At 43.9% G+C, this 26,629-nt stretch overlaps 1 protein-coding gene across 3 annotated transcripts in view; it reads left to right on the top strand.

Moving 5' to 3' along the window:
* Positions 1-1,523: 1,523 nt before the first annotated feature.
* Positions 1,524-26,629, top strand: part of LOC113008322 (neuropilin-2-like) — a 92,937-nt gene continuing 67,831 nt past the window's right edge. For all 3 annotated transcript variants that reach the window (XM_026145670.1, XM_026145668.1, XM_026145669.1), the window contains exons 1-3: positions 1,524-2,353; positions 14,304-14,484; positions 26,302-26,483. In XM_026145670.1, coding sequence (XP_026001455.1) covers positions 2,278-2,353; positions 14,304-14,484; positions 26,302-26,483 — 439 coding nt within the window. In that variant the 5' untranslated portion in view covers positions 1,524-2,277. The remainder of the gene's footprint in view (positions 2,354-14,303; positions 14,485-26,301; positions 26,484-26,629) is intronic.

The raw sequence follows: 26,629 nt of genomic DNA, 5'->3' as shown, positions 1-26,629 counted from the left end.
CTAGAGGGACCCGAGCAATGAGAAGGGTGACAGTTACTCACTCTTTCCCTCACCCTCTCTCACACACACACTGAAATCTGTCATGGAAAAAGAACTCAATACCTTTAGGCCTCCGGAGATGTTAGAAAACATCTGAGTGACTGTATGCGTGTGGTGTGTCGCTGCTCTGAGCTGAGATCACTGATTTACCTTTATTTTGCTGATTGGAGGACAGGAAACATAAATATAGACTGAACATTTACCTGCTTCCCTACGCGACTTTGATTTGGGAAAACAAAATCCCCACATCCCCCTTTCAGGCTGCTTGTTCTCAGAAACTCTTGTGTCAGAAGAAATATAAATATTTGGCACATGATGTAAAACGCATCGGCAGCCGTGTGATTATCGTCTCTGTAATAAAGGAGTTTTGATGGGGTTTACTTCCCACATGAGTTTTTTCACTGAGTGGTCAGTGGTGAGCTCAGCTGCGTGGATCCGTGTGCGAATTTGTGTAGGGTGTGTCCTGGGAAGGCAATGCAAAGAGCTAAGATTGGATTGGTTTTTTAGACCACAGGCTTTGGTGTTGCTAAAACCAACACCTCCCACTGACATCTATTATACTGCAGGGAGTGAGCAAATGAGCGAGGGAGGGAGAGAGAGCGTGCACGTGGAAAGAGAGTGAAGTGGTTTTAAGTCTTAGTGCGTGTTCAGTAAGTAGACAGAAATCCAGTCACCTTTCCATTCAACTTCATTACCACTGCAAGTGTGTGTCAGCACATGTCCATGCTTGTGTGGTGAAAGCGTTTGTTTGCATGCGTCTGTATAGCTTTCCTGTCTGTCCTCCGCCCCTCGTTTAGATTCTGTTCAGCACTGACCCATGTGCCCTTGGTAAACAGCTTTTTGCCCTGGCTTGTAGACAAGGGCTTATGTGTTTGCATAAAGGTGTGTATGAATTTTTGCATCCCGGAATTCAGCCTTTAAACCACAACGGCCGCTCTGCATGACAAGTAAACCTCTCTCATAGTAATCCCGAGTCAAAGTTTACCGGAAGATTCCCCTTCGTTCTGATTGGTCTATACATGCAAACCATACATGGATCAATGTTTCCCCTGTAATGCTGTAAACCAGCACCAGGTACCTTAAATCTCCTGGTGCTATACTACAAAGCTCATAAAGCTGTGCTGTGGGCATCTTCTCTCCCAGTTTTCTGCCTCTCTTCTTTCAAACTCGATTCCCTTTAATACCAGGAGGACTGGAGGAAGACATGTGAGCAGAAAGGCGAAAGTATGAAGCCACAGAAAGAGAATGAAGTGGAACATTTTGGGGAGAAGGCAGAAAGAAATTTGGTAAAATGAAAGAAATGGTGAGAGTGGGAAAGATATGTTGGAGGTAAGAGATGGTCAGAGAGAGAGGAGATGAAATTGCTCTTTAATCAGTGAGGGGCTATATGGAGGCGGGCCGAGGTGCCTACTGTAATCCGATACACGCGCACGCGCACTGCGTGCACGCGCACCAAGGCAGGGGACTGAGTGAGCGGTCCTGCTCGCTGCCACAAACCCGGCGGAGAGTGGAGGGAAAGGAGCGCGTGCTACCGGGAGAGAGAGAGAGGGAACAGGGCAGAGCGTCTGAGCGCAGACACGCACAGTTGTGGGAGGACAGCGGAGAGGCACCACGTTTCTTTCTGCCTACCAGCTTTACGCACGCAGATCGAGCTGCTCGGAGATCCTGCGTTGTCTTTTGCGCATGAACGGACCATTACCGGGAAACTAGATCGGAACACATTTAATTTCCTTACCAAGAAAATGCGCCTGAAGATATTTGCATAAAACAATTGGAAATATTTTTAATCCAAGGAGGAAAGACGCGAGTTACTTTTCCCCGTTTCCGTCGCAGTTAGCGCTCTCTGATGATCTTTTTGGTTTCTAGTTAATTTAAAACGCACAATTTTCTTTATTTACTCTGCTGATCTGTTTCCCTGCGCTGCCGACTGTGCGCACAGCAATGGATTGTAAACCGTGTTTAGAGTTCAAATTGCGTTTCTAGACAAGTTGCTCTGGTTGAGGAGAAGTGGCGGCACGCACTCACACTGCATGAACTGTTTATTTTCTCCGGCGTGTTATTCTTAGAGAGTCGGGTGAACGCTGTCCGGCTTTTGGATTTTGGACACAACCGTGTTGCACGTTAGAAAAACAGATAACTGTGGAAACGGTCAGGGAAGTGCGACTTGGAGCCGTGTGTCAGATAAAGCAAATAAAACCACACAGGAGGAGAAGACGTGTTTTATTCTGAGGGAGAAAGATGGATTTATTCGTTTGGCTCTGTGGATGTATTTTGGCTCTTCTGTTACCTTCAGCGGTAAAAGCCGGGGAAGGAGGTAAGTTTGATGCTGTTGCTGTCCGCCTAAATCCAAGCGTCACACAAGGTGTAAAAAGAGAAAATAAGAGCAGTTACACATCACAAAACGAATAAAAGTTGTTTTCTTTCAGTGCAGTGAAAGTAAATTCAGGGAAAGCATCATTGCGCAATTGGTGACTACGGGCTCGAGCCAAATCTCCGCTCCGTTCCAAGTAATGCGCTGAAACGGCGCACTGCTGAGGGACGTTGATTACTTTCATCACATTTAGGAGACAGACCCGCGCTGCTGGACGGCCTGTGAGCCAGCTCTCTCGGTCCGGTGCAGGGACAAACGTTAGGAAGTACGAACGGGCAACAGAAATTATTTTGTCACGATGACTTTACAGATGAAGTACCTTCGTCACCAGCCGTGTTTTTTTTAAAAAAAAATTTAATCCAGGGCTGATTTCGAAGGGATGCTGGTTTAATCAGCGTTGATTTTATCGTCTTAAAAACATCAGTAACGACGTTCAGTAATAAAAAGATGACAGATCGAAATCTTCTGTAAATTCCTGTCGGGAGTAATTTTGTTGTCAGCAGTTCTTCTTCCAGCACGTTTCCATCTCTTGCGCTCTTCTAAAATTCCTCGAAACTGTTTTTACTAAAAGGAAAAAAGCTGAACGCATTTCTTTACGGTGACTTCCTGTCATTCCGGGAGCGCGGAGAGGTGGCGGCCGGTGTGACGGGACTGCTGCCTCCGTGTACCGGAGGTCAGGTCCGGCCCGGCGCTCCACGGAGGCTCGCGTTCGCTCCCGAGCCCGTGTGAGCGACGGGATTTGCGGCTGTGTAACCCGACCACGAGTTCACCTTCGAGTGCATAAGCGGGAATATGATGTGAGAAGGGAACACGCATTTGCTTTTGACTCTCTGTTAAATGTGGAGAGGCAGAATCTATCGCTGTGTGCGTTTTCGTCTCCAGACAACCTTTACGCACGAGGAGGATAGCCACAAAAATCTTTTTCCATATGTGAACTTGATGCACAGACGACGTTTTAAGTCTCTTTGGTTACAACGAACCTACTTGTCACCACATAAAACACTGGTTACCCAAAGTTTCTGTTACATCGTCACAGGCAGGGGTGTATGGGGAGTTCGACTCAGCTGATGGACACTCAGGACTCCGAGTGGTCTGACTCAGTTTACGTAAATTTAAGAGCTTAGCTACTGCGGCCTTTACCAGGAGACTGATGACTTTTGTTTTCGCTGCACACACTGGTTGTTAGCACTGGTTTCTCATTGCTGCCTGTGCAAAGACCTGAATACTTGGAGATATACTTCTAGTCTCTCCTCGAGTTTCACTTTCTGCTTTGTGGTGAATGCATATGTGTAAATCTAGAGAGAGAGAGAGAGAGAGAACCGAAAGGGGGTGGTTGCAGGGAGGTTGGTGGCATTCGAGGTTTTACTGCCTTATTCCGGAGGGCTTTTGCAGATCTCATGACTTGGATTGAGTGGCCCTGATTGCCAAATGTTGTTTTGGAGAACCACAGAAGTACAGAAGGCACAGGGAGGACATTCTTTACATACAATTCACTTCTGATGTGAGAAACTGTACGGTGGAGCATCCTGCTATCTGTGGGCATTTTTACATTAGGTTAAATCTGAACTAGTAATTTAAGGCCTGTGTGAGGTGATGTGAATGTTCAGATTATTAATACTATAAATAATTAAAAACTGCTGACTTTGTGCAAAGCATGCAACGGTTCTGAGGCTTTCCTGTCCAGAAGAAAGAACAGCGGGTCATTTGATCAGCAGTTGTTTGTCTTAAAATTAGTCACATTTATATTCAACACCAAAGCAGGAAGTATGTGCTGCAGTCCAGCACAGGAAACATTCAGATGGAAACTCTGTGGCATTCAAGGAAGATGAATGAGGTGTTTAACTTCAATGCCACTGACTGGAGTTTGTTCTTTTTCCAGCTAAATGACGCTGACAGTGGGGTTAAATATGAGAACATGTTGATATTCTGTTCTTTTTTGACCTCTTACTTTATGTTTGCTGACAGCAGGTGAAGCCTGATTTTCCTGGGGACCCCCTCGAGCTCCCCTCGAGGTTTCCCTGCAGGTACACTGAGCATCTCTGGAACAAACACACACATTTTGAGCAGTAGGATATGCAGAATGGAGCTTTCTCAGCAGTTAACTTTTATAGATGCCTCTACTTTGTTCTCTCTGGAGAGATGAGCAAGGAAAGCATAGTGAGACTAAGAAGTGTATATATAGAGAGACGCGGGAGGGATGGAAGTACAGAGGGAGGAAGTAACAGAGACAGCAGAGACAGAAACAGGCAGAGGGAAGCAGCAAAAAGCAGTGAACGAAACGGAAGAATGATTTTTAGCCTCGCTGTTTGATCCTGTTTCTTCATTCCGTTTGATCACAGCTGTGCCTGGAAGGGAGATAAACGGACATAATTGGCCACTCAAGACCAGCTGTCTGCCTCCATAGTGTCTCTGCTGAAATATGGTGGATGATGAAACAGGATCACCATGATACTAAGTGTAAGAAGTGTGCTAGCGGTGGTGGTGAATTGCCCACAGGTACGCATTAAGGTTTGGTTTATGTGATTGTTTTTGATGGCTCCAACCGGCCTGGTGTGATTTTAAAAGTCTGAGCAGTGGGAAGAATTTCTGGAGGTGAAGTTAACAGCTCCATTTACATGCAGGGGGATAAATAAGAACGTCTGGCAGACTTAAAGGCTTACCGTCTAGCAGGTGCTTCACCATCCACGTGAAGATGTTTTAGTTTGGTCGCTGAACATGAAACAGCTTCTCCTGTACGTGCACCGTGTGCTGTGAGTGTGAGTGGGTCTGTGTTTCCCGGTGGGGTCAGCTCGTAGTAATTAAATGTTACATCAATTTGGGTCATAATGCTTTGTAAGCGTCAGTTGGCCACCAATAAAACAAATCATCCATGTCATTCACATAATGGGGTTATAGCTCAGAACCTAATGAACTGACTCGCTGCCACAAACAGTCATTCCACGTAATTACAAATCCAGGTTTTAACCTGAAACACTGCAGATATTAGAGTACGCAAATATGAATTCAACAGTATTTTCTATAATTGCACAGGCCTTTATAGAGCTGTGTAAAAACTCAAACAGCCTGCTTATCATTAAGAGCAATTAACGATCCTTAAATCAGCTTCCTGGTGAATTTGTGTGCATTCTCCATAATCTGTTTGTTTTGAGTTATTCTTTTCTGTCATATTTGTCGACTGATCCACTGATTCTGAGGGAAGGAAAACAGAAGATTATGTGTAACGTGCGAGCTTTCCCCAACATGAATTGGAAACTTTTCTCCCCATAAAGTACACGCAATAAATGGAGCAATAAAAAAAATGAAAGAGATGCATTGAGCAAGAAATCAGGAGAGTTTGGACGTGTGCAAGAGAGAAAATGAAAGGGAGAAAGTATTACGGGGCATTAGTGAAATAAGAGGAAGGCAGCAGAGTGTGAAGCAGTAGTTGAGTGGAGCCACCTGCAGTAAACTAACCCAGATTTATTCTTCTCTGAAACGCACAAGAGAGTTTCTGGGCAACGTACTGCACATTTTATTAATAAATATGTACTCCTATTATGATACACTGAAGGTGAAGGATTTAATTTTCTTCATGTGATCTTGATAAGTATAAAATGACATTATAATAAAGGGATGTTTGACACTGAATATGAAATGTTGCTTTACAGATGTCAGGGAACAGAAGCGTTGCGTTGGCCTGTGATGGTCAGGTTTATTAAAACATTTTATCAGATAGCTGAGTTTGCCGAGCTGGTGCAGGTGACACCTTAGAGCTGATTTCATTTTAATCATCTTGCAGGCAGCAGGTGTTTTCCACCAGGCCTCAGGATTAAGCGTTACACGTATTCATCAGGGACTCAGATCACCACGGCGGCTTTTTTTCCAGTTTTTTAAAAGAAACAAACAAACAAAAACAAATGCATTACATGCCACTGAGCCGTGCAGCTAGAAGAGAAACAAAAATCACATGCATCAAGCACGATGACATTAGTCTCTCAGTCATTAGAATAATGATAGCCTAAAAACGGAGTGGTTTTTCCATCGACATCAACAACCTAGCTGCAATGAGCGAATAAACATTAACCCAATTAACCTTTGGCACAGTCGCCCCTTCTCTTTCTCTCCTCTCATCTGTAAAAGGGAAAGGACAATTAGTGGGTCCAGCAGGATGTTCTAATTACAGTTATCATGCCATTAGTAAACTGTTAGTATTCTAGTGTCTTCATTGGCCACTGGTAATGACTGGAGTAATTAGAGAGGATGCTGGGAGCGAGTGGGTGTTCTTGTGTTTGCAGCCTTGTGAAGAACATTTGTCCTCAGAGGGAAAGGGAGATCATGGAAATCTTTCAAATGAGGATATTTGCCTGTTCCCACTTCTTTTAAAATCCTCGCACACAAAGAAAAACCTGTGTGTGTGTGTGTGTGTGTTTGTGAGAGAGTAAGCCAGGCCTTCTGTGTCTGCAGCAGTCCCTCCGGAGCGCTGTGGAACGAAGCCACAGGTTGTTTTCCTTTTTCTCTCCTCGTCACACCGAATCATCCTGTTGTTTTCTACTTTTCATGGCACTCCAGCTCTTCTTTAATAGTGCGCTCTGTGTCTTTCTCCACACCTCCCTCTGTCAGTGTTTTCCCTCACCCCGATTAAGAAACCTCCCTCACCTTCTTTTAGCCCCACTTTGCCACGGTGGAAAATCTCTTTACTGTTTCAGCCGCTCACTTTCTGTCTGGTCCCTGGAACTCTGTCAGTCTGTGTTTTCTCGTACTTTGGAGATCCATTCACACGACTCGCTAGAGACGCTCATTCATACGCTGCTTAAAAGGAGCTCTTTTCAGTGACTTAAAGGAATACGTCACATTTACGGCCCACCGATCAGCAAAAACATTCCTTACATAATCAATTTTTTTATATACAAGATACAGGATGATTGATAGCAGCCTTCACTACAATCATAATATCAAAGTTAGCAATTTTATTCAGCCACACAGCAGGGCTTAGATGTAGCTAAAGAGATTAAAGAAGATATTGACTAAAAAATGTCTAAATATATGAAAAGTCTGTGTTAAATGTGCAATACGTCAGATCACTGGCTTGGAAACACTAAATTTCTGATAAAAATGTAAAGAATGACCAGTTATGTGACATGCATGCGATGTAATGCAGCGACAGCTCAAATCATTGCAGACTTCAGTCCAGCACACAAAAATGAAATGTGGTGCAGGCCAAAGACCAGTTTTGTATTTTCTAATCAGTCTTTAGTTTGACCTTTTGTTTTTTAATTCAGTGTAGTTTTTATTAATGCCGTCAGCGTTACTCTCGTTAACGTCAAATCTCTGTTAGCGAGTTAACGCGGATCCCCCCGTACGTGGGGCTGCACGGCGCTAACGCGTTGATGAGCTAACCACGCTAACGTGTTGATGCCGTGCAGCCCCACGCGTGGGGCAATCCGTGTTAACTCGCTAACGGAGATTTGGCGTGTTAATGCGGTTATGGCATTTTAAGGAGATTAACGCTGACAGCGCTCGTTTTTATTGCTTTCAGTGTTAGTTTTGGTCTTTTTTAGTTGTTATTGTATTAAAAGTATATGTCAGAGGTGAGATTTAGGGAAACGAGTGCACGTATTACAATAAAAACACAACTTTTTGAAAGCAGTGACTCCAGAGTCTCACTAATCACAGCCATCATCACCTCATCAGGCAAACGAATTATATTTTCTCCACATTTGAGTTTAATTCTTGTTCATTATTTTGTTTTAGTTACTAACAACAACCATTTTTCTTTTTGCACAGTCATCGTCAGGTCGGTAAACACATGGATGGATTTGCATTTGCAGCCATTAGAGAGCCAGGGTTTATTTTTCACCTTGTACCGCCTCACCTGCACTTAGAACGTCTCCCACAGCCATCCATCAGCATCAGCTGACACTCCCAGCTCCAAACTCAGATCTTTAGCTTCTTCAGTGATAGCTGGCACGCTCACACTGATGTTTGTTTGCTTAGAGAACTTAAGGACAGTCGGGTCAGACCAAAGCAGCACCAATAAAAACAACGACTCGAGGAATTCTACTGACTGCACCTTTAACGGTCTCCTTCCCTCACGCTGCTCTGCCTCTGAGAGTTTTTCCAATTAGCCGCTGCTGCTCTGGTATTGATCTGAAGTCTTTCTCTGTGTCTTATTTTGTCTATTGTTAGATTCTGTGTCTACTGTCTAAAGCCCCGTAGATCAGGGTGTGCCTTTGCTCCTGAGCAGAGAAACTTGATCTGATGTCGGTGCTTTTTCTGTATCACACGCTCAGCTTTTTTTATGAGTCACTTTCTCCCTTCTCCTCATTCTCCGATCGCGCTTTCCTTTCTTTCAGATCCTTTGTAGTCTTCCACTCATCCCTCCCTCTGCTTTACACAGATATAAACACACGCTCACTCTGTGGTTTTCCACTGAGTCTTAATGCAGGGCACCTGGAGAAAACAGCCCCACCTGTTTGTGTGTCTGTGTGAGTACAGTATGTGTGTGTAGGTTATAATTTTTTTGGTCCGGTGAGCTTTTTCTGAGCTGCTGACTTTCTCCTTTCAGCTGATGAGAGACAGATGTTCTTGCATTACTCTCCCTTTCTCACTTTCATCCAGCTCTGGCTTTTTCTCCTTTGTTCTCTTTTCTCTTTCTCCGTCCATTCCTGAGGTTTCCCAGGTTTGGGGGACTAAAAGCACCTGGGTATGATCCAAACAACACATTTCACTTTGTTATTTTCAGTGTCTGTCATATTCCCAGAGTCACACCAAAGGTTTTTAATTGTGTTTGTATCTCTAACGTTTAAGGATTCAGTGTCTGCAGCTTTTGTAGGCGTTTCACAATGTTTGTAAATAGTGAATGAAATGCAGAGAAAGATTGGAAAACTGCAGATGCAGATGGCCAGAACATACTGATAAATTTAAGGACCCGACTCTTTAAAGGTCACCGTAACGAGGTCGCAAGTCTCACGCTGCTGTTGGTGGATAACAGGTTGATAGTTTCTGAACAAGCTTTCTGGTTAGCTGACACATTTTCTTGCTTTCATAACAAACACTCACTAAACCACTAATGCTTTCATGACGGGGTCGGACCGGCATGAAGAAATGTGGACTCTGACAGATTGGCAAAGTTCTCGCAGACAAGCAAATCGATTGCTGCGAGCTGAAAAGTGTCTGTTTAGAGTCAAATCAGACTCCCTCAGAGGGAAAACGAATCAGTAAGAGCTTAAAAACAAGGTCAGAAAATTTGCATTTGGGGCCAACAAACAAGGATCTGGTTCAACTGTGTGAACCAGCTTCATGGAGAAGAGTGTGCACGAGTTTGGGTCTGTGGGAACTGTCATAGATTCCTCTGTGGGTACATCTGAGTGTATGTGTGTGCTGAGGTGGGAATGTGGGGAAAAGTTGCTGAATAGGTGTTATCAAGGATGCAATACTAAACGGCAGAGAGCCATAAATAATGCAATGACCTGTCTTATATCTGTGCTCGACTGCTTAGCACCATTTACTGCTGCTTATTGTGTGTGTGTGTGTGTGTGTGTGTGTGTGTGTGTGTGTGTGTGTGGTCTGTATTCAGAATGGGGATGTTCAGTGGTTGCATTTGTTGTGAATGTGTGGTGCAAATACAGCCTCTCCCTGAAGATCACACATGCTGATGCGGTTGAGAGAAAAGCTTTACTGTGTGAAAACGAGGGTCAAGAGGAGGAAAGTGTTTGGATAAGGCAAGGACACACTGCGCCAAAGAATACGCCGATGTTTTGATATGGCGCCTTGTGAAAGTACCCGCTCGGCGCTGTAGTATCGGCCAGAGCCTAGTTTGATGCTACGCTGTAGGATTAGACCAAATGATAAAAAACCAAGTCAGACAGGACTTAACGCTGATTCAGGTTTCCACGGTACTACAGTCACTGTAGCCTCTTTTCCACTAGCTAGCTTTTCCCTAGTTTTCCATTAGGTGGTAGCACTCCTTCACAGGAATCAAACGGCAACGACGCACATGGCCACACCCAAACCTGGAGTCCGACAGAAAGCTGCAGGCCGAGCAGCAGGCGCACCATCGCCTCGATGTCCTCCAATCTTGTGTTGTGTCGCATAGAAATGACATCACTGGACTTTCAATAAGTGCCTCTCAACTGTAATGGAAACCAACCATTACAGTTGAATCAAATCTAGTGGAAAATAAGCTTAAACCTATGAAGAGAACCTCTGCTGTTATAAACTCTACTCTCTGTGTTAGTGTAATAAAAGAAAAACGAGTAAAGCAAGCATTGCTGTCTCCCGTCTCCTGTCGCCGGCAGCTGCTGCACTCATCCTGTTTGCCCAGCCCCACTTCACCAGGATGGACCGTCACCTTTGCAGCTGCTCGCAGCAGGCTGCTCTGTGACGATTAAAGGATGATTCTGTCTTTAACCTATTTGGTAATTCTTGACGTGAAGTCAGGCATTTCCCCCACTCAGCATCTTCTCTGTTCTGACACACATTGCACTTTTTTCACAGCGTGCACGTCTGGGTGGGGAATACAAATTAGGATTATAGCAGGTTTGCTTTTGGAAGCTGTATTTATGCACCTCCCTGTTTTACAGACATAAACCCGGAGCCGTGTCCCTCCCTTTGCACGCTGGCCTGTCGCTGCAGGGGCCTGACGTTTCACCGGCTGTATATTTACATGTTTCGTGTGCAATATGAAATTCATCATGAATGGCACTTCATTCTAAAGGATCTGATGTCATCCGTGCCCTCATCGCCTCAATTTGTGTCACTCTCTGCTCTGTTTGGATGCAGTGTTTGTTGAATGACTTTGTGTATGTGTGCACGTCCGGAGATTAATAGACCCTTAAAGTAAAGCAGACACTATACTTCATGCACACACGGCACCTGCCTAAATATCACACCGGCCTTATTCATCAGACACTTGGAGGTGCTGTCTTTATCGGCCGTATGCCAGAGGTGAAACAGGGAGAGGAGAGGTAGCGAGACTCAGCCAGAATATATATATATGTATATTTAGCATTTAGCTTTAGCGGCTAACACCTGATACCAGAGCTAGCCTGTATCAGCTGACAGCTCAAAATCAGCTGATGCCTTTATGCACATCCTATTGGAAAACCTCATATAGAGAATGTTATGCTACAACTGCTGCTACCTCTGCAAGCCACTTTGCAACCCACCTCTACTCCAGTTTCTCCTTTTCATGCCATTTTTGTCAGTGTCTTATGTCTTTTAGATGCCTGCTCTGTACCAAGAGTTTAGCCCCCCCGCCCACCTTAAGATCCCACATGTGGAAAACAGAAAACTATGGATTTCAAATAGGAATAACCTTATTTTAATCAAAGTGGTCCAAAAGGATACTATTACAATGACGGAGCACAGCTCCTGAGGTAAATGCTGAAGTGTATAGTTGCACAGGTATTTGTTTAAAGCATCCAGCCAACTTTAACCACAAATGATTCATGTGTAGCTGAGTCAACGTCTGTGGAAAGAACAATTTGGTCAGCTATTAAAAACGAAAATTTAAAAAAACAACCTCTGGATGTGCCAGAGTCGATTTCCTTATCCTTCAGATAACATCCAAGCAGGAGTTCATTTATCAGTCAGATTTGAATCCGCAGTCATTGATTTTACACCCCTTGCATCACCTCTCCAAGAGTTTTCATTAGCTACGTTTAGCAAAGCAGCGTGTGCTAAAAGTGGTGTTTGGCTGATGTCGTTGTGAGATTCCAGAGTGGTTAAACACTAATCCAGGTGGTGCTGAGATGAAATCCATCTGGCTGGGTTACATCGCCCACGTAACCCTACTCCTGTACCACTGTATGTCAGGAGGACATAAACAGGACTCGTTGGTTCTCAGCGCCAGAGACCAAAGAGAGGCAGGCAGAAATGTTGAGATACGGAGCGGTTATCACTAATTGTTTGCAGACAGAGTGAGGTAGACACCAGATACAGATGCCAAAGTGTCACTCACGGTGTGCGCTGAGCGCTGAAGTCTTACCGGCTCTTTAATCCTCTCTTACTGACTGTCTGATACGCAGTCAGCCATGTGAGCGTGGCAACAAAGTGATATTTTCGACGTGCGTTTTTGTTTGACCTTTTCTTTTAATTAGTTTCGAAGATGGTGCCCGATAAAGTGTTTATGCGTGCGTGTATTAATGTTTGCATATGTTGACTCCACTCAGAGTAAGTTTACAGTAGCCACACTATTAATAGCTATGGCTTTAAAACATGCTGCATTCTGCCGAGCAGTTTGACTTGGCTATGTCATCCCTCTCAGCACAGTGGCGATAAATAAAACGTCACGGCCCAGCGGGTGAGATCGTAGCAAAGACAGCTCACCTAACCTCCTCCTGCTGCTCTTCCTCTGCTTTTTTTCTTTTGAGGCGAGTTTCTTGATGCATATTTAGTCACGGCTGAGAGAGCAATAAGCTGCTGACTATCAAGAGCTTGATTGTGAGTTTGTTTTTCCTTCTTTTGAAAACAGGAAATTATTTTTAGGGGCTGCTCACCGGCCAAATATTTCCCATCAAGCAGCCGGCGCTCACAGATGCTGTTTTCACTAGAATAACCTGGCCTATTGTAGCCATCTTTTCTTCCTCCAAAATATTTGCAGAAAATCCATCTGCTTTGTTGGAGATGCTCTGATTGATCACATTTTTGGTTGCTGAAATTCTTCCCTGGATATTTGAAATAATAGTCTCTTTTTTTTAAACAAAAAGCACTTACTATTAATTTTCTACCAGTGCAGAAGAACAAGTTACTCGTGTTATATACTTTAACCCTAACCTGGATCACTTGGGTGGATGTTATTTTGGAGCAGACTAAAAAACGTGGCGGTTGACTGTTCTCTGTCTGTCGCTGGCTCAGACTGCGCCATTATATCGGACTCAACAAAGCTCGCATTCAGCACGTACTCGCCACGATGGTTTAACTTGTGTTTTGCAGATCTTAAACAATGAAGAAGCTCGGCATATTTAGCCTGTGCAGTCCATCAAACAGGAGAGCCAGCATTGTGCACAATAAGTGCCAAAGATTTCATACAGTGGAGTTGTGTGTGTTGTGCCGCTGGGTGTCACAGATATGTATGAGTTACCCATCTATGTCAGGGTACATCTGCGGCAGTGAACGAGGAGTATTGTTTATGATGTGACACAGACGTATGAGTGCTGACAAGTGGGTCCGCTCTGTGACAGTAACTGCTGCATCTGGAAGTGTGTGTCTGCGTGTGTGTTTGTGTGTCTGTGTGCGTGCATGGCAGTCCTTCCAGGCCAGAATGAAGTCTTTGTGCTTCACGATGCTGTGTTGACCTTTAACACCGCACACACAGAGACACACTCATATCCTGTCTCTGCACACACTGCTCTTATCTGCATTTTATCTGTTTTGCTTCATTTATTGTGAGAATTCATGCACAATGAACAAATATGCTCTGAAATAACTGGAAGTTCACTCGTACTCCTGGTCAGTATCGATAAGCAGACAGAACTGTAGCCCCGCCTGCTGCTGTGAAGGTTATTACAGATAAAAATTAATATGGAAGTTTATCTCTCGTCATTGTTTTATTATTTGTCTTTCAGTTGTATTTTATTTTTTCACCTTTAGTCTTCTGGGTCACGTAGCCTCTGCCCTCTTGCTCCTGAATTTCCCTGAAAACGTTAATCGGTGAAATGTGTCTGTGAAGGTTCTCAGTCATCCAGGTCATCGCAGTTAAAGGAGCTTGCAAAGAAAAGCGTCTGGACTTCTTTAAGTTACTTGAAGACGTTTCACCTCTCATCCGAGAAGTTAATCGGTGAACTTAATCTAACTGTGAACTCGTGTATTGACCTGTGTTAACGTTTCAAACACGCAGGATGATATTATCCACTTGAGTTTCCAGACTTGTGTAAAACATGATTTCTCCTTATCTCTCTCTGTTTCCATCCAGCATCTGAACCATGCGGCGGCAATTTAGATGCAAGCGATGCGGGCTACATCACCACCCCCGGCTACCCTCTGGAGTATCCACCTCACCAGAACTGCCGCTGGGTCATCACGGCCCCTGAGTCTTCGCAGCGCATCGTCCTGAACTTTAACCCGCACTTTGAAATAGAGAAACTGGACTGCAGGTAAGCGAAAAACGCACAAAGGACTTGATATATCTTGCCAAAAAAAGGAGTAAAAACTAGCAGATTAAGAGATTTAAAGCTGCTCGCTAAGTCGCAGCTAAGGAAAGACGAGAAGTTTTGCAGACGGCTTTTTGTGTGAGCCAGCCTTTCTCTGTGTGAGAGTTGCAGAGTGTTTTCGGTGAACTTCAGCCCACTCTCCTCCTGTTTCTCTGGCTTTAGCTATCCCATAATAATCACTCTGGGACCTCTCTGGGTCCCCTGTCTCTAATTATCAGGGTCTAATTACAACACATTTACTGTTCCAGCATGGTTTTCACACTTTGGAAGAATTAACACAGATTAGAGGATTTGGTGTCCATCATTGTTTTTTGGCTGTTTGGCTTCGGTTGCACACCGAGGCTCACAGAACGAGGACATTTTGACAGTCTGAAATAAAAATACAGCAAGCAGTGATAAAGGCAGGCTGAGTAACAGGCTTCCACCAGGGTTTGAGTCTACTGTTACCTCCACTTTGGCTGCAAACAGCTGAGTACAGAGGGAATGATTTGCCAAAGTCATATAGAAAGTTCTCACTTCAAGTTATGAATGTATTAACTGTCCAACGCTTTGACTTAAAAGAAACTGCTTACTGTCACATCATGAGTGAATGCATCCTGCAAACAGCAGAGGAGACCCTTTGGGGCGTTACCGCCACTGTGAGCGCGCACGCACGTGCACGCTTTTCAGCCTACGCCTCCGTTCCCGTGCATTCCCATCCAGTTATTAACATTTCAGCCGTATCAATTATAGATAGGTGAATTTCCCCACTCAGATGTACCAAAATCATTCAGACATTCCTTTGTTGGAATTGAAGCATCAATATTTCAACCGGCTGCCTGTTTGTTGAGAGGCTGAAAGGTTGAAAAGCCCGCTGTGCTTTGCTCAGTTTTGCTTCTTTCGCGCTGTGCTGTGGAAATGAAAAGCATACTTCTCTCTCTTGTCTCCCTGCCCCCAGCATTTTTTTTCCACTTTTACTCTGCATTCACTTTGATACATTAGATGCTCTTTCTCTCTCAGTTTTGTCTCTCTGACATATCTATCCTCCCTTCTTTGCTACATCTGCACTTCCTTTCCCCTTCCTCTCTGAGTTTCTCGCATCCATTTAAACCCCGGCCGTTTCCCAGGAGGAGGAAATCTGCAAGAAACACCAGCAGCTGATTTATTTATTGTGGTGCATGCATTCTGATTGTGTACATGTGTGTTTGTACACTGCCTTTAAATAACTCCAGGTTGTTCCCAGTGATGACAAGCACCTTTTTTGCAAAGTCACCGTGCAGATTATGCCATTAAGAGGGAGACACTGTTGGTGGTAACATCTCAAGCTTACAAGTGCCCTACAACTCAGGGCTATTTAAGTCTGCAGGCACTGAGTACGTGCATGTGTGTGTGTGTGTGTGTGTGTGTGTGTTTGTGTAACGGTAGGCTGAAATTTAGCTGTTAGGTTCAGAGGGCAAAGAGGCCGAGGAGAAGAGGCTGCCGGTGTGCGTCTGTGTTTGTGGGGGGAGTGTACACACAAACACCAGCACAGCCCCCTGATGTCTCTGTCATTTAACACTGTTTGGTCATAAGGACGTTATAAATGTGTTTCTTTTCTTGGACGTGCAGATTTTCAGCTCTGAGCAAGTGAAAACTGCCATTAATCTTTAGTTTGTGGGGACGAAAACACACACATTCACATTATTGGGACAAAGGAGTCATCTGTGTTAACAGACAAAGAGTACATTATGAACAAGCATATGCTTCCTCCCATACTTTTTATCATTAAAACAACCCCCTCGCCGTACAGTAGCATCTGTCTCTCCACCAACACTGAGCTGCGACAACAGCACGGTTATGAATCTGCATGCCCGGCCAGGCAGGACTTCTTTTATTATGTCACTACGATGAAGCAATCTCATCTATTATGGGCCTGATTGCAATTTAAGATGGGAATCTGTAATCTATAATGCATCACATTTTGTCAAGCACTCGGGTGGCTCTGCAGAGAAAATCGATGGAGTGGAAGCCAGAACAAAGAGAGATGTTTTCATTAAGATTCATGTACAGCAGTAATTTAAGTGCAGGGAAACAGCTGAGGGGACTCGGGGAGATGAAAAGGAACGACAGGAACATCGGGAACTCCGTGAATCAACATGGCTTCCCTTTTTGCATCACGTGACCATCACCGTGGTAACATGTATGTCCATGTAAGTCTGCTGTATTTGTTATACCTGTGTGTATTTTTAAGTCAGTCTGAACTCGATAATCTGACTGAAACTGTAGCTATTTGTGTCTCTTTATGTAGCTTGTATAGATGATGAAAGATATTTCATATTCAATTATTTAAGAAAGTCATTTCCAGTTTGTTACATTTACTCATTTATAACAATTCGAGACTTTATTGTCAAGTCTAAGCATACAGGAGATACTGTTTCTCTCTTACCTTCGCATAAAAAAGCAATTAGGAATATTTGAAAAAGATAAAAGGATACTCGAGGGAACATATAAGACACTTTTAAACGTTTGTGGTATGTTTAACCAAAATCACAGCTTTTTACCGAACCGTAGTCTCCCAGGTGACAAACCCACGATTTGCTCCGTCACCAGCACTGATGACGGATGGCCTCAGAGGCATTTCAAACGACTGCGGTCTTCATCTGCGTTGCCATCGACCTCTCATAGAACAACAGCACTCGCTGCCCTGAGATGAAAATGTTCTGCTTTATTTCACCTTAGAGGCACGCATGCTTGGTGTCGCTGTTATTCAGCACACCCAACAGTGCAGTATGAAGCACTCAGGAAATCAAATAGGTTTATAATTGCTCAAAACTGAAATGCCAGCTGTCCCAGAGGGCGATGGGAAACAATGCTGCTTGGATATGTGTCTCTCCTGGAAGACATTCTGAGCGTTGTGCTTGGTCGGACACAAAAATAGTTTTGTAATGAATGGAAAATATCTAGGAGGGAGTTCAAACCCAGCCTCAGAATATGGCATGAAGATGAGCGTGACCATCAGAAATCACCACACTAGGTTTCTCCTTCAGCTGAATGTTAGAAAATTTAGAGGGAAGTTTTTTAAAGCCTAACAGATTTATGAAAAAGTGTTGAGCACCAGGCAAACGATGGTACAGAAGTCCAGCTCTCTCCCAGGTTTTTGGCTCTAGTTCTTCAACCTGATTGTAACCTAAATATATTCTGTGTGAGTGTTCACAGTATTTGTGAAATCCAGGTAAAGCGCTTCTCTGGATTGATGTGAAACTTCTGGGATTGTCAGGTAGAGTTTCAAAGAGATGCTTCCTGAAGTTTACCGTATGAGACAACAGCTGGTTCACTGCTTCAGAGCTTCCTGTAAGCTCACTGCACTGCTCTGTCGCTGAAAGCAAGATCTCTATTTTGGAATGAACACACACACAGACACACACACACATACTGAAAAGTGCAGCGTCAGGGTCCATTGGGGGCAAACTCAAATCATCCTGACAGCTCCCTCCTCTCCTCTTCCCGTCTGGCCCTTTTCCCGTTCCCTTCGCACTATTCATCTCACCCTTCCTTGCCCCTCCCACCCTCACACTGCCGTCCAGTAGACCCCATCTATCATCTTTTATCCACCTCCATTTACCTATCCTCTTCTCTCCTTTTGGGTTCATCTTCTCCAGTCTCCTCTCTCTGTTTCCAGCTAATTTCTCCTCTTTTTGTCCCTCCTAAACCAAATCATTATTGAGCATCGCATATCAGAAAACATACACTTCCTTTAAATGCTTTAAATGCATCTGCTCTCTCTTATTCATGATTCGTGCCTATACATCACTTCAATTCCTTTTCTAAGTCAGCCTCCTCTTATTCAGCGGGACCACACCCTGTTAAGATGCTATCTGCTAATATTGAAATGACATGCAGCATGAGGCTTCCATAAACCTGCATAAGGAGCAGAAGCAGATGCTGGGAGTGGATTCTGGCTCTAGAATAAACCCATATAGCGTGTAAAAGGCAGACAGTCACATCACCGTTTTCACGGCTGCATGGCTTAAACAATAAGCACGAAGTAAAGCAGTGAGTTAAAAAGTGATTTATATGACAGAGAAGCACCAGCCGACATTAATGCTTTCACTAATGATTTAGACCTTGTCTTTGTACTCTGCCTCAATCAATCATTTCACTTCACGCTAGCTCTTCTCTTCTCTTCTCTTCTCTTCTCTTCAATCTGAGGTGTATCAAATACAAACATTGCTAAATCAGTAGTATTGTGATACTGTTATTTTGTCACACACACACCTGTCTGGTGAGCAAAAGTCCCAGCGACGCGACCAAGAGACGAAGTAAAGGGAGAGTGATGTGATGTGACACTAGCCTGAGGGCAGGATGGCAGAAAGAGAAAGGTGGGAAGAGAGATGAAAAGCCTATATGACAGAGGGAGGAAGAACATATGGAGTGACAGTGGCTGTTCAATTACCAGCTGTGGGCATTTAGCAGCTGCCTGCAAGTTTGAATTAACATCACAGTCACTACAAGCAGGAGAGTCAACGTCCAGACAAGTATCCCAACACAGACGAGCTGACGGTTCTTCTCCGAGCCTGAATCTGTGCCACGACACATAGTTTGAGTTTATTTACCTGCTTTTGAGACGGGAAAACTACCTTCAGGCGGATGCCTTCCTCCCCTGCAGGTTGGATCACGGCCATGCTGCCAATTTATTTGTAGAGAGAGGGGTCTCGTTGTTGTTGCTGCATAGTAGTTTGTTCATCCCTCATCTGCCACTCAACCAAATAACAACAGCTTCTATATGCTGAAGCAATAAACAACATCTGCAGTTACTTACAGCTCCTGTATAGGGCCCTATTTGTGCTAAAATGACGTTCACGTGCTGACTCGATGCAGGGCAGCACATCTGGATGGTGAGCAACGCAGCCAGTTGACGAGACCTACATAAATGTTTTGTCACGAGCTCAGTCCACACAGAGTGTGTGCAGCGTGAAGCCTCACAGTCACAAACTAATGAGACTTCCTCTGTTTAGTTTTGTCTCTTCAAATGTTTCCATGTGATCTTTTCTCGATTCTCAAACCTCAGATACTATAAAAGTAAGAAACCAGAAACAACAACGATTTAAAGTGTCAAAGTGTTGCTTTCTCAGGTTATTCTTCTCCAAACTAGAGAAAATGCCTCGAGTACATAACCAGTGCAGAACTAATAAGCAGACACTTCAACCCCAGTGGAAGGTGGGATTAAGTTATCCTCCACTGCTTGAGTGACCTGATGTTACAGAAAGAGAAATTAGAAGATTTGTTGAGCTCCGAGGTAGTGATTTTAGGAAACGCACATGAACACATGCACACACAAGCACGCACACACACATACACACGCCTCAAGGTAGGGTAGGTAATAATGATAATATCAGTGCTCTGATTTACAGACACTCCCCGGTGCCCTGAAGGTGTCCCTGCTAATCGTGTGTGTGTGTGTGTGTGTGTGTGTGTGTGTGTGTGTGTGTGTGTGTGTGTGTGTGTGTGTGTGCGTGCAGTAGTGAAGGACTGAGCCTGATCAATGTGTGTTAAAGCCATAATGAGGAATCGATTGGTTGTCGTGGAGACTACTGGTGGACACATACACATCCGCACTTATATATATACACACAAACTCACACTGTCCAGCTGTCTGCAGTAACAGTACTATTACATGATATCAGTGAAGTCAGTCATCCTCCTTACTCTCTGGTAACGGCTTTGGTGACAAACTCACTGCTGCTTTACGTTTCCACAGGTATACACACAGGTATACACACAGGTATGCACACAGGTATGCACAGAGGTATACACACAGGTATACACACAGGTATGCACACAGCAGGGAGCCACAACAATCAGCTGTGAATATTTCGAATAAGAAATAAGTGGGAGCGCTACATGATCTTTTCCTTCGTTCTGTGAACGCTTTACAAATACTTCGTTTCGACATTTAGCCTCAGACTGTATAAAAAAGATGGGCGGAGCAGCTGCAGCACCACCTTTTGGTTTTTGCATTCACATTTTGAAGCCTTGACTTCGGGTGTGTAGGTGTAGGTGGTGAAAACCACAAGCGCGCACACACACAGCTACTGAGTGCAGACCTGTGTGAACAAACAGGGTTTGAGTTTGTTTTTGAATGTTGGCACAGATGTAACTGATCTCAGGTCAGCGGGCAGCTGGTTCCAACGAACCGGACCTTCCTCGGCACGCTGGGATCTGATCCTGGGCCCGTTCACTGTCCTTCAATCTCATCTTTTTATTCCGGAGTAAACATATTTATTGGAAATGGTGGAGCATTAACTTATTAGCATGCTTGGTTAAAAAGGAACATCCATACACTGTATGAGTGCGTTACACAGCTGCTAATTCCTGCTGAGTATCATGGAAATGAAAGCATGGCACAGGTTTTATTGAAAGTCCGTTAGTACAATGAAACACACAACAAACTGCATTATTTAAGATTTGTGTTGAAAATGCTTTAAAAAGATAATAAACCACAAACGTGGCTGGAAGGTGCAGGTCAGCGAGGGTAAAGCACAGCAGACAGCTACTGTGTCAGCATCCAGCAGCCAGCCAAAGCAGCCATGCTCTTAACTTTACACAATAAAGTTTATGATAAAAGTACAGCCCATGGAGAGCTATTATGAAGGGGTAAAGTGGCTATAGAGAGCAAAACACTCTAAGCGTACCAGGCTGTGGACATGCGCTGTTGCAAGAAGCACTTGTGATTCCCAGGGGCTTGCTAAAACCACCAAACCTATAATTATTTCTTGTCTTGACAGTGAGTCGATAGTTTTATTCACTTCCTTTTGAACCACTTTAAAATATCACCGATATGTTTAGCTTAGCTTAAAGTCCGTTGCAATGTTCACATGACTAAAGCTGCAAAGTGTGTCTGCATGCATGCACGTGTGAATTGCTTGAATATGAAGTTAATGTCATTTCCCTTAAAAACTTTCTCAGAAGCCTATCAAGCTAACATATCATCCCCCCAAAAAACATTTAATAGATTGAATTTGCACCAACGCTTTAACAGGCGTTTGTCCTCTCTGTTCCCTCTCCGCGAAAATCCTGTCACACTTAAACGCCCACCTGGCCCAGCTTCAGCTCTCTTTGTTGTCACCGGCCGTGTGTGCTGCACAGACGCTCCGTCTGCCTGTAAGGGCGCCCCTGATGTTTGAAAGAAACGTGCAGGTGTAAGAAGACAACTCCCAACCCAAAAAGAGGGAATGTGTGGAAGGCAATTAAAAGAATCAGGGGTGGAAGTTCATCTGTATCCAAATCTTTCGCTTGCTTCCCGGCAGGCAGGCTTTGGAAAAGCCTTGGCTTCTCTCGTTTCTGAAACATCCCCAAAACACAAACAAGCGCAGGCACACAAATCTCTCAGAATGTCAAATGTTAGAGGTGGTTTAAGGCCTTCTTTCACAGCTCAATTTGTGCTCACAATCCTCACTTGTCCTGGTTTCCAGTGTTCCCTCCCATGTTATGCAAACAGCTCGTTAACAAATACATTTTAGGGAGAAGTGTGGGAGAAGCACATTTGGGGTTCGTGTTATTCCCCGTGGCAAGTCTCAGTACATCACTGATTGGCCTGCAGTGAAATGTATTGGGGTGATGGGGTAAGATTAAACAGTTTGTTAGAAGCTGTGAACCTCCTACACACAGACAGATTGGGAACCCTTCTATAGATCAGTGTGCATGGCCACAGGCTCTGTGTGTGTACATGTGTTTACATGTGCATGGAAGCAGGTCTCATGCGAGCATGTAGTAGTCGTGTAAGTACAGAGCTGGAGGGAGGACGGCTGGCACGAAGCACACCTGTCTCTGTCTGTCTTAGGTGTGGAGCTGGCAGAGTGAATGCAGTGTCATGTTCCCTCCCAGACTACATCCACGCTGCACCGGCTAAATCTCAAATCTTCTCCTCTTCGTTTTGACCCTGCTTCTACACCTGAAAACTGAGCTTTTTCCAAAATGCTTTCCAAAAGTGGATAATGCCGGCTCGAGGACAGCTGGGCCTCGGAAAAATTATCATCTTGTTTTTTTTGTTTTGTTTTTTTGCCACCTGCCTATGTATCTCGCTCGTAATCTCATGTTTTTCCCCTATAAGTACAATTAATGAAGCGGAGTTAAACATTAAAACATGTAAAAGCTCTCCTAATCCTTCTTCACCATCTCTGCTTCTTCTCTCTTACCCACACACTGGCTCTTAGCCACTGGTTATGTGCCTGACAACATTAAAACAAGCCACGCAGAGGAAGAGAGGAAAGAATGACAGTAGAAAGAAAAGAATAGAAATCACTAGAAACAGCGCAGGCCAGAACAAAGAGAGAAAAGGAGATCTTGTGCTGGTGTGAGTAACTGTTAGACAAAGTTGTCAGTGCTAGAGAGGGGAGGAGGAAACTGTCACCACAATGAGGCGTTCTCTTGGGGAAATATGACAGGAACTCTGACACGTACACGTGCGCGCGCATCCACACACACAGATGCGCGCACACATGCTCGCAGTGCGCTGACAGCTCGCGTCATAACTGTGTTAGTTCCTCACAAAGCATGATGGGAGAGTGGGAGGTCTGTGACCCTCATTATGTTGGGAGGTGGCTCACCTGTCAGACTGCACGCTCACACACTGCTCTTCATCGCTATTGTTCGTGGGGTTTATTGTACAAGGCAAATGTTATGGCGAATGAACATGTTGGAAAATGCTCGCTGAGAGTATAACATGCTGAAAATGTTACTCTGTAAAAAAATGTACCACCTATTACTATGGCAGGATGTGTCAAGTAATGAGAAGGAGCACAAACTAGAAGGCGCTGACTAGAGTTAAAGGCATAAACTGTACTTAAAAGATGGACACCGCCACCTTGACTTCACCTGTAGGCTAGCAAACCCCTGTTTGGAAGCTTTTAGCATTTATTTTAGTATTTGTTTTAAATTTGGAACCAGAAGTAATCATATTCGGATGAGGGAAGTGCTTATTTATCAGGTTCATTTATCACATTTATACATTGTATGAGTGCTAGCCCTAATTAACATTGTAGTTGTTAATTAGGGCTAAGTAACATAGTATTAAATCACTGGAATTGCAGTTTAAGAGATGAGTGGAAGAAAATGGATGGATGGGATTGCAGAGACTGTTTGGACATGCTGTGAGTACACTTAACCTCAGACACAGTCATGTTTTTGTATCAGTCTGTAGGCCTTTCTCCTCTAAAGTGGAGTATTTTAACATGGGAGTGCATGGAGCCGGCCCCGAGTGCCCATTTGGCGAACTGGAGTTTTTGTCACGTTGTCACACATTTTTCGACCACAGAGGTCGTGTCTCTCTTAAATCCTGGCACCTCATTATGAGGTTTAGAGTCTGGGCTGAATAGTTTTTGTAGAGTTATCACTATCCTTCTAAATGACAAAAAACATCTATCTGTGAATGTGTTTTGGCCTCTTTGTCCACAAACAGCAGCATTCATGGCCAGCATCGGAGTTTTTCTTAATAAAGCTTATGGATTTTTATTCCTGGAAAAAGTACTCTGTTACATTACGTGACATTACTCCATACCATGGCCTGTAATGCACTATAGCATATGAAGTTAACAATATAAACCTTAGGCTACAGTCCGACACACCAACACGAATCCCTATCCTTCTGAGGACATGAATTTTCTTCCAGTGTTTTCTTTTAGGGTCGTTGCATTTCTATTGCAGAAGCATTTACAGGCTGTAATGGAGGCTTCAGCGCTGAGTGTGGCGGCTCAGCACTGCCGTCGTTACCTGTTTAATTACAGGCTCTGGCTGCTATGCTGGGGTCTGCATACACTCTGCTTTAACACCAGTCTGGGTTCTTTGGATGCAGTTTGCACTTTACCATCACACTCTTGTCCTTTCATACAATAAAAATAAAAATAATTCTCACGTCATGACCCCTTAAAAGTTGTAGACCACGCTGTAGTTTTCACTCCTCCCTGCACGGGAACTGAAATCAGCTGATCATAGCGCTAGTGCAGATGTGTGCGCATCCTGCAGAGCGCTGAGGAACGTTTGTAACAAAGTAACAACATGAGTGTAACTTTAATGCGCATTACTAATGCATGCTGACAAATACTGAAAAGACCAACTGGCCTTATATATGTTTTTAACTTTAATATGTCTGTACTGCATGTTTAATATGCAGTGGTAAATGATCCATTAATCCACTGGCTCACTGGGAGGTTTTCTGTTTCCACTGTAAAGTATTTAAATGTATAAACCTTTTAGACTCCAGGGTAAATGGAATCGTGTCCATTTGATTACTTTAGAAAAATGTTGAAAGCTCAGTGTTGAAGCAATTCATGTGACTCATGTGGTCAGAAGTAGGCGATGTGATGGACAAACATCTACAGGGGGAGGTCAGCCAGAGTTTTGTTTTGCTGTAAGAAAATTAGCTGCTGGAGGAAATTCTATTGAGGAAGCTATTTTAGAGCCAGGCAGGTGTGTCTCTGGTATTCAGACACAGAGGCAACGCTCCTGCTGCCGCTCCGGAGATGGGCCGTAACATTTGTGCTCAGAAAACATGAAAGAAAAAAGAATAAAAATAGATGTGCAGTCAGTACTAGCGTTTTACAGAGGAAAAAACATTTGCTCGCACCCATCTGCTGATTTGTAGCAAATAAATGTGTAATATTGAAAATAACCGTGAAATTCGGAGACAGCGCTATTAAAAAGTACCAGATATGAAAAAACAAGGAAACTTTCATTTAGTTGTTGATCATCTTGATTATTTGTAGTTAATTGTGTATCGCAGTGCTTCCTGTCTTATTTAAACATAAGGATTTAACACAGCCGGAGGGAACAGCACAGACATGACCTAAATCCTTTTGAAAATGTGGATTTGTCTTTGAAAACAAGCCGAGCAACAAACACGATCCACTCACATTTCTGCGAGACGTAAACCAGAGTCATTCGGTCCACATTAGTCAATTTGTACCATCAAAGGGCCTCGTGTCCGTTCGCGGTTCAAACAGTTTGGCTTTTGTGTACGTTTGTGACTTTGACCCTTTAACCAGAAATCTTGTGATTTATGGGAAACAGATCGATCGCTGTTTAAGTGCTGCGTTGTTTTGTGCTTTGAAAGCCATCAAACTTGTAAATATATTGTGTGAAAGTGGGAATCTGTTTGTGGGGATTTCTAAACTGCATTGTGTGTGACATCATGCAGAATAAAAGAGTGCTCGCCATATTACTCACACGTTCCTTTTGTTTGTACTTATATTCTGCAAACCACGAAGCTCAGCTGTTGGAGTCTGTGATCAGTCGGTTACAGAATCTTAAAAAGGTTTCTTTTTCTATTTTGCTTCACGCAGGTGGTGCTTTTCATCTCGCACCATATGTGAACTGCCAGCTTCTTCTGCTGTATTTATTTGAATCGCGATGACACCCATGCCGCCGCTGATAGTAACTGTGCTTTCAGAAGTCCCTCTAGCCCCTTATAGATGCAAACAATCTGCTCTTTGCTTCCTTTTTACAGTCAAATCCAATGTGATGCCTGCCAAATAAAAAAGAAAGGAGAAGAAACTAATAAGATCAGAGTAAAAGCAGCTTGTGGGGAATTTAACAGTTTTCTCTTCCTGTAATTGAACCATCATTTCCTTTCCTCCTCTAAACACCTCATCAGTCTACTAATGTAATGCTTTCAGATGTTCTCGAATATACTCGTGTATTTTAGGCTGAACGTGATTGGTGAATGTGTGTTTCTGCCTGCGACCGAGCTCTGAATCGCCACTGGAAATTCTGCCCAGGTGTTTAGTGAGGTGTGTTTGTGTGTCGCAGGTATGACTATGTAGAGATCCATGACGGGAACTCAGAGTCAGCTGACCTACTGGGGAAGCACTGCAGCAACATCGCCCCCCCGCCGATCATATCCTCAGGGCCTGCGCTCCACATCAAGTTTGTGTCAGACTACGCCCACCAGGGGGCGGGGTTCTCGCTCCGCTATGAAATCTTCAAAACTGGTAAGTTTTCACTTACGCTGCTCTTTTTTTAAATATATATATATATATATAAAGAGAATAAAGATCCTTTGATACTGAACAGTTTGTATTCAGTGGTTGAATCATGGGCGGATGTGGTTAGCACATTTGTGCTTCTGTGTGGAGTT

This window comes from Astatotilapia calliptera, chromosome 16, assembly GCF_900246225.1.
Source record: "Astatotilapia calliptera chromosome 16, fAstCal1.2, whole genome shotgun sequence".
Lineage (NCBI taxonomy): Eukaryota > Metazoa > Chordata > Actinopteri > Cichliformes > Cichlidae > Astatotilapia > Astatotilapia calliptera.
Note: the sequence above shows the minus strand (reverse complement) of the source record. Positions and strands in the feature narration are given on the sequence as shown.